We start from the raw sequence: 5,401 nt of genomic DNA, 5'->3' as shown, positions 1-5,401 counted from the left end.
AATTTATGCTGCAAGATTATTCTTTTGAACACATGTATAATCTCGATTTATATCAATGAGAATTATGGAATCCATGTGTTGTGAATAAACTTGTGAAGTGAGTTGTTTATTTGTGTGTGCTTATTTTAAACATTGGTTGCAATTGCATCTAAGCTAGTTTGTGAAATACATGCTTTGTTATGTTTTTAGAATACTTCTTATCTACATGTTACAAGAAATAGTATTTATTCCTTAGTCAAAAAGGTATTGTGCATTATTTTATTGCATGTTGAAAATTTTAAAATAAATTTAGTTGATTTGTCGTAGTAATAAGTGTTAAATGTTTAGAATTGAAATATTGTGCAAAAGTAAACTATTTGTTCAAAAAAAACATAATAAAATAATTGAGTGAATATCTTTTGTAGATATATTTTGTTGCTAGTAGTCATTTTAATAATTTTATGTATATAAATTGCAATCATGAACAATTATCCAAGAAGTTTACACTTCAATTTTCTAGATTGAGAAGAATTCTAAGTCTATAATAGTACTAAGGTTTATAAACAAAATACCTTATATTTACAAATATTTCACATAAATTATCCATCTGTAATAGTGTAATATCTATATTATTTTTATATTTAGTTATCCTCCTCCCCTAAACTGTCAATAAATAGAAAGATCATTTAATTTATGCCAATCCAAATCCACTATTATCTAAACTAGGAATCTTTATAATTACAAATTTGTATTTTTCCCAAATAGCTACCTAAGAGAATCTTGTCTAGACTAAACCCCAAAATGAACTATCTTTATACTAATACTAATGATAAAAAATAATACTTTCAATGGTGGAGATATTTTTGAGTGGTATGGTGCAAAAGTAGAATCATTTAACTATGAATAATTAGATGAGCTCAAATAAGAGGATTATCAAAGTAAATGTAATTGATTGCCTTCAAATACAAATGGAGCAATGAATCACTCAAACTTGTGCTTAGTAAGTTGTAGGTGGGAAATGCATTAGTGAGAGTTGGACAAATTTTGAAGTCATAGGCGTCAAATCTGTGGGTGGGGGAATGATTTACACTTGCAGAAATGATTTAAGACATTGAAATGGTAAAATCAATATGGATAATGAATATATAAGGATGAATGTATGGATAGGTCAATAATTGAATAATCTAATTGAATATATTTGAATACAAGGGAATATGAATAATGTTGGAAATAAAGTTCTAAAAATGTGTGTAAGAAAATGAATGATGACATATGAAAATGAACTTAACTTTGTACAAAATATTTCAGTCATCAATATCTTCCCTTAAAATATACAATACTAAATAAAAGAATTTAATAAATTTAAAAAATAAAAATAAAAATTGATAATTAAAATTAAAACTAAAAAATAATAATTAATTTATATAGATTATTTTTATAATAATTATTTTTAATACTCACATATTATTTATATACTTTTAATTATGTACAGAAGCATCTAGAATGACATCAAAATCTATTTTTGAAACAATTTGACATGCAAATGACAGGTAAATGTATGAAATATGCCATGTTTCAACTTTTGTGAAGTACTACTCAAATAAAATAGAACCCTCGCCACTTGTCTCCAATTAGATTCGCAGCTTTTTGCATGCAGGACTTTAATAGATTTGTATTCTTGGTATTTAGTATTTTAAAAGAACATTTATTTTACAATGATTCTCTTTTATTATAAGATATCTCTTGACATATTTTACATATATTTTTTAAATATAAGTATACTAATTATTTTATAAAATGAATGCATAAATAAACTATCATAATGAAGGTTGATCTTTTACCCAAAGTATACCCAAAGTATATTACAATTATGTCAGCAATTTAATATAAACAAAATTAGAAAAAAAATATAATGACTTGATCAATATCTATCAATGTTTATCTCGTCGATATAATTTATCGTGATGGACAAAACGTTTTGATATAATCAAAGACATTTAGAATAAGTTGAGCTTATTTTAATTGACAAGGCATCTTATTATCTTCACGGCGCTCATCTCCGTCCACCACATAGACTAATCAAACATATGCAGATTGCCAGCTAATTTAATTTTTCAAATAATAACGTCTAATCTTAAATGAAGAAAACGTATTCAATGTGCACGGTGTAAGAAAGCTTACCTTAAAATAATATTATTCGCCATGGAATTTAGCTGAGTGCGCGTTGGATTGCCCGTGGTTTCCAGCAAAGGATTTTAGGTCGGCACAAGAAATCCTATATATGTTAAAGCTAAGTCGGCAAAGCAAAAGATCCTCAATATCTGTTGCTTTCTATCCATTGAGAAAAATGAATAAGAACAGAGGAATACAGAATTACCTTCCTTTAGAATTACAGTACTCGGATGCATTGAATTGAGCACTAATGGATATCCACTCTTTAGTTCATGGTCAAACAGATTTCTCACTTGAATTTTCAAGGGAAGCATTACAGGTAAGCGCAGCTAAAAACTCAGTTTTTTCTCCATTGAGCATATCTGTGGCATTGAGTTTGGGTGCAGGAGGAGCAAAGGGCGCAACATTGGATCAGTTTTGCACTTGTCTCAAGTCCAAAGATGTACATCAATTGCATGAACTTTTTTCTCATCTTATCAATGTAGTTTTACTGGATGGAAGTGTCAATGAAGGTCCCTTGTTATCATTTGTAAATGGAATATGGATGGATCAGTCTATGACCTTGAAGCCCAATTACAGCGATGTTGTGAAAAATCGATATAATGCTGAAATTAGCTCACTGGATTTTATCAATAAGGTATGTGATTTTCCTTGATCCTCAATTGCGTGTATTCCTTTACCCTTGGTGTGTAAGACATCAAAGTGTATAAACATGGGAGGCAGATTCAAATGATTTTAATCTACTTCACAATTTAAATGTTTTTTAATCCCCAATTCACTGAAAATTTATATTTATATTGCGATGAAGTAGCTTGAGTATAATAGTCCTTGTTGAATGCCTGTTATATGAAATGGGTATGAGGGCAATCTGAAAGTTTTTTAATTAATACTCAAATATCACTGTTTCCGGTATTAAATTTTAGTGGTTTGCTAAAGCTGGAACAAATTTTTCATAGAATAACTAATCCTAGATTTTCTGCATGATGTTAGGGTGTTGACTATAACAAATCAATCATCATTGATAAACGAGAATAAAGTATACCTTTGTTTTATACTTTTTGAAAGGTTCTTCTTTTGAAAAAAAAAAATTTACGCTTAAAAGGTTTGATACAATGTTATACCTTGTCTTTTGAAAGACACAAGTACCTGGTTCAGAAAACATACATTACATATAGTTGAATTCTTATTTCTTATTCCAGCCAAAGCCTTAACCTAAAACAGCTAAAGGCATAAGTGGCCAAAAGACTTCTCATTCAACTCTCTTAGTTCTAAAACAGCTAGTTTGTCTGTCAGACTACAATAAAAACAGGGAAGTTCCAGACAACTTCTATTAATAGAAAAAACAATTCTCCCCTCAATTCCTCATCTGAAATAAAATTACAGTTCAGTTCCTGACTCTGTGGTGCATCACTAATTTCTTGCCTTTCTATTGACTTTTATCAGGCAAATGAAGCTAGAATGGAGGTGAATAAATGGGCAGCAAATGAGAGCAAGGGGAAGATAGAAGAGTTCCTTCCACCTAATTCTGTAGGTGCAGATACTAGGCTAATTTTGGCAAATGCCTTATATTTGAAGGGCGCATGGCAGAAAAATTTTGATGTCTCTGCAACAAAAGAAGGTACTTTTAATTTGTTGAATGGGGAAAGTGTGCAAGTACCCATGATGACTACTACAAAGAGTCGATCTATACAAGTTGTTGATGACTGCAAAATCCTATGCCTTCCCTATTTTCAGGGACAGGACAACCGATCCTTCTCCATGTATATTATATTGCCCAATGATATCAATGGTCTGCCTGAACTGGAGAGAAAGCTTGATCTTAATTTTCTTGAGCACCATCTTTCCCCAAGAAGTGATGTGAAGGTACGTTCGTTTCAACTACCTCGCTTCAAGGTATCTTCCAGTGTCAATGCAACTGAGATCTTGAAAACTATGGGACTTGTCCTCCCGTTCAGTGATGATGCAAATTTCGACGAAATGGTTGACTGTGTGAGTGGGCGTCTCTGCATTTCAGATGTTTTCCACAATTCATTTGTGGAGGTTAATGAGGAGGGCACTGAAGCAGCAGCTGTCACTGCACTCGTGATGGAGTGGCGATGCGCAATCATATACCTAATTGAGGAGGACTTCATAGCTGACCATCCATTCATGTTTGTGATCAAGGAAGATAGAAGTGGAGTTATCCTCTTTGTTGGACATGTACTCAATCCATTGGAAACCTAATCTTAATAGAAATTGGCCAACAGATAAATGCTTAAAATCAGGTTACAGAAGATATAGCTAAGGACAATAATCGAAAATTATAGAATAGCCAAGATAATAGCTATGTTACACTTGGACATTAAGTTCTCGATGCATTTTGTGCTGCGCATTCCAGAGAAAATAGCATGTTTGACACCGTTTCTTGAAGCCAAGAATATCAACTCTTCAGAATTAATGGCATTTTCACAAACTTTGTGAACATTTCATGAATATGTACATATTGATTGTAAAAAAATTTGTACATTGCTTTACTATTTTGAAATCAGATAAATTGCCAGCACTAATATTATTTTCTTGCCAAAGAAAATGATTGCAATATTAGAATAAATAAACTAAAGGTTATCCTTAAGCAATATCAAATATATTTTGTTTGTTACTTTTGGGAAAAGTTTTCCTCACCCTCATCTATTAAATAAAATACATTTATAAAAATTTTACTTGGTAGAATATAGAGAAAAACATATAATCGAGAATGGAAAAAAGATGTTAATTAATAAGGTATTTAGATAAAAATAAATAAGTTCAATGTGAAACTAATCAATCCTTTATCTCAATATTTCATTATTTTCTTAATAAATCTTAAGGGGTATGTTGGTGTAATTAGGTAATCAGATTAGTATTTAATTAATGGAACATTAATGACTTACATTCTCCTTTACTTTATTCACTAAGTTAAACTTAGAGTACTTTTCTATTATTAGATTGATCTATAATTAGGTCACGTTGTCTCAAGTTATAAGATGAGTATAATTGTCATGATATAACTTAAATTCACCTAGAGTTGCATATAGGGCTTTGTCTTATTTGATTTGATAAGAAATCACTATAATCATTGTATTAAGTGACTATGAACATAAACATGTTTGATTAGCCTATAATGAGACGATCTACAAACTAATAGATCTTATAGTTTATGAGGATACTCTACATCACATAGAGCACACTTATTGAGCCTTAGTATTGCCATGACCATAACCAAGTAATTATA

The 5,401-nt window shown here is 30.5% G+C and overlaps 1 protein-coding gene across 1 annotated transcript; it reads left to right on the top strand.

Annotated features, from left to right (window-relative positions):
- The first annotated feature begins 2,187 nt into the window (after nucleotides 1-2,187).
- Nucleotides 2,188-4,586, top strand: LOC131061907 (serpin-ZXA-like). The gene is made up of 2 exons (XM_057995759.2): nucleotides 2,188-2,788; nucleotides 3,595-4,586. Exons 1-2 carry the CDS (start codon nucleotides 2,402-2,404, stop codon nucleotides 4,372-4,374), a joined length of 1,167 nt encoding a protein of 388 aa, XP_057851742.2. The 5' UTR covers nucleotides 2,188-2,401; the 3' UTR covers nucleotides 4,375-4,586.
- The last annotated feature ends 815 nt before the right edge of the window (nucleotides 4,587-5,401 follow it).

This window comes from Cryptomeria japonica, chromosome 3 (genome assembly GCF_030272615.1).
Source record: "Cryptomeria japonica chromosome 3, Sugi_1.0, whole genome shotgun sequence".
NCBI classification, from domain to species: Eukaryota; Viridiplantae; Streptophyta; class Pinopsida; order Cupressales; family Cupressaceae; genus Cryptomeria; species Cryptomeria japonica.
The sequence above is the reverse complement of the archived record's forward strand: the minus strand, read 5'-3'. Positions and strand labels throughout refer to the sequence as shown.

Coding starts and splice junctions, on each gene's coding strand:
- LOC131061907 (XM_057995759.2), top strand. CDS start 2,402: ATGGATATCCACTCTTTAGTTCATGGTCAAACAGATTTCTCACTTGAA. Junction 2,789..3,594: donor CACTGGATTTTATCAATAAG/GTATGTGATTTT, acceptor GACTTTTATCAG/GCAAATGAAGCTAGAATGGA.